Here is a 1,997-nt window from a genome sequence, read left to right on the forward strand (position 1 = left end):
GCGGCTGCTGAGGTGGCGGCTGAGGCGGCGGCTGAGGTGGCGGAGGTGGATAAGGCGAAGCTGGAAGGTGCGGCGCGCGTCGGGCGGGGAGCGGGGAGTGAAGGGCACGGTGGCGGGAGCAGGGAGGGGGCCCCTCTGGCTGGCTGGGCTGCGCTGGAGACCGCAGCGGCGCGTCTTTCCTGGCAGCTTGCTGAGCAGCTGCTGCGCGCTCGACGGCTGGTGTGCCGGCTGGCCTGGCGCTCGTGTGCCGCTGACCGTGCAGCCGGGCCTGCCAGTTTGGAAACCCAGCCCTCCCTCCCTGCCTGCCTGCCAGCGTCCAAACCCCCAACCCTGCCTGCCTCCCTGCCTCCCTCCCCGCCTGCCTGCCTATCTGCAGAGGCGCTGGAGGCGCTGGTACACGCCCCCAGCCGGCGGCGGCGCCAGGACCGCCTGCGCCGCCTGCTGCAGGAGGCAGAGGTGGGGGCTGCCGCGCCGCCTGGCTGCCTGGCTGGCCGCCTTGTGGTTGCACCTGCCGAGCTGGCGCTGAGTATCTACCTCTGGCCAGGCTCCATCTGCACGCACCCAACCTCCTCCCCTACATCTCACCCTCCCTCCCCGCCCGTCCACCCATCTACCATCACCGCCACTCACACACACACACCAGCCATGCCGCCAGCCCGACCTGCGCACCACCTAACCACCCACCCACCTAAGCCACCCAGCCGCCCTCAACCTCCCGCTGCCCGCAGGACGCCCCCTCTCTGACCAAGGACTCGCTCTGGCGCGCCACGCGCCGCCCCGAGCCGTACGCCTACCCCATGAAGAAGACGATAGACGAGGTGGGATACTGGTGGTACCACATGGTTGGCACTGTATGGTACTGCCAGTGCACTGATTGTACCGGTGAAACGCTAGCGCCAAGTTGGTGTCCACCTCCACAAAGCTTGCAGCACTCCCCAGCTGCCGCCCTGCCCTGCCTTGACCACAGCACCACGCCTGGCGCCCCTCACCCTGGCCACAGCACCGCCTCGCCTGCCGCCCCCGCCGCCGCCGCAGGCCAAGCTGCAGGCCCTGGAGCGCAGCGTGCAGTACGCGCTGGCCAGGCGGCTGCCGGAGGCGGAGCTGCTGCAGCTGCTGGACGCGCAGGCGGTCAGGGTGAGGGCGGCGGCGGCTGCGCCTGAGCAGCCAGCCTGCCTGCCTGCGCTTCAGCTTGCCGCTTGCTCTCCTTGCCAGGCCCCATCTTCGTCCATGCCATCCCTTCACTTGTCTCTCCACCACCCTTATGCCCTCCCCCTCCTCCGCCTGCCTCTCTGGCTGTGCTGCCCCACTGACCCTCATCCCCCCCCTTGCTGCTCCCTTCAACACACACACACACACACACACACCGCAGTCGGTGCTCTCACACTACGATGACCTGCTGATGGTGCTGGCCCCTTACCTCCACGAAAACCGCTACTCCTCCTACGGCCGCCACTTCACCTCCCACCGCCTCCTGCACACGGCGGCAGACAGGTGGGCTGGGGTGGGGCTGACGCTGGGTGGGTGGGTGGGGGGTGAAGTGGGGGCGTGGGAGGAGTAGCGGTTTTCGTGGAGGTAAGGGGCCAGCACCATCAGCAGGTCATCGTAGTGTGAGAGCACCGACTGCGGTGTGTGTGTGTGTGTGTGTGTGTTGAAGGGAGCAGCAAGGGGGGGGATGAGGGTCAGTGGGGCAGCACAGCCAGAGAGGCAGGCGGAGGAGGGGGAGGGCATAAGGGTGGTGGAGAGACAAGTGAAGGGATGGCATGGACGAAGATGGGGCCTGGCAAGGAGAGCAAGCGGCAAGCTGAAGCGCAGGCAGGCAGGCTGGCTGCTCAGGCGCAGCCGCCGCCGCCCTCACCCTGACCGCCTGCGCGTCCAGCAGCTGCAGCAGCTCCGCCTCCGGCAGCCGCCTGGCCAGCGCGTACTGCACGCTGCGCTCCAGGGCCTGCAGCTTGGCCTGCGGCGGCGGCGGGGGCGGCAGGCGAGGCGGTGCTGTGTCC

At 69.2% G+C, this 1,997-nt stretch overlaps 2 protein-coding genes across 2 annotated transcripts in view; one reads left to right on the forward strand and one right to left on the reverse strand.

The window, feature by feature from the left end:
* CHLNCDRAFT_58419 (hypothetical protein) overlaps nt 1–1,558 on the forward strand; it is a gene marked incomplete at both ends in the record, with an annotated part of 5,117 nt that extends 3,559 nt beyond the window's left edge. The window contains 4 exons of the mRNA XM_005845660.1: nt 379–456; nt 729–818; nt 1,036–1,134; nt 1,370–1,558. Of these exons, the coding sequence (XP_005845722.1) occupies nt 379–456; nt 729–818; nt 1,036–1,134; nt 1,370–1,558 (456 nt within the window). The remainder of the gene's footprint in view (nt 1–378; nt 457–728; nt 819–1,035; nt 1,135–1,369) is intronic.
* A 293-nt stretch (nt 1,559–1,851) lies between these two features.
* Nucleotides 1,852–1,997, reverse strand: part of CHLNCDRAFT_136298 (hypothetical protein) — a gene marked incomplete at both ends in the record, with an annotated part of 1,059 nt that continues 913 nt past the window's right edge. Inside the window, 2 exons of the mRNA XM_005845768.1 lie at nt 1,852–1,864; nt 1,923–1,954. Of these exons, the coding sequence (XP_005845830.1) occupies nt 1,852–1,864; nt 1,923–1,954 (45 nt within the window). The remainder of the gene's footprint in view (nt 1,865–1,922; nt 1,955–1,997) is intronic.

The sequence above is a fragment of the Chlorella variabilis genome, assembly GCF_000147415.1.
Source record: "Chlorella variabilis unplaced genomic scaffold CHLNCscaffold_16, whole genome shotgun sequence".
Taxonomy (NCBI): domain Eukaryota; kingdom Viridiplantae; phylum Chlorophyta; class Trebouxiophyceae; order Chlorellales; family Chlorellaceae; genus Chlorella; species Chlorella variabilis.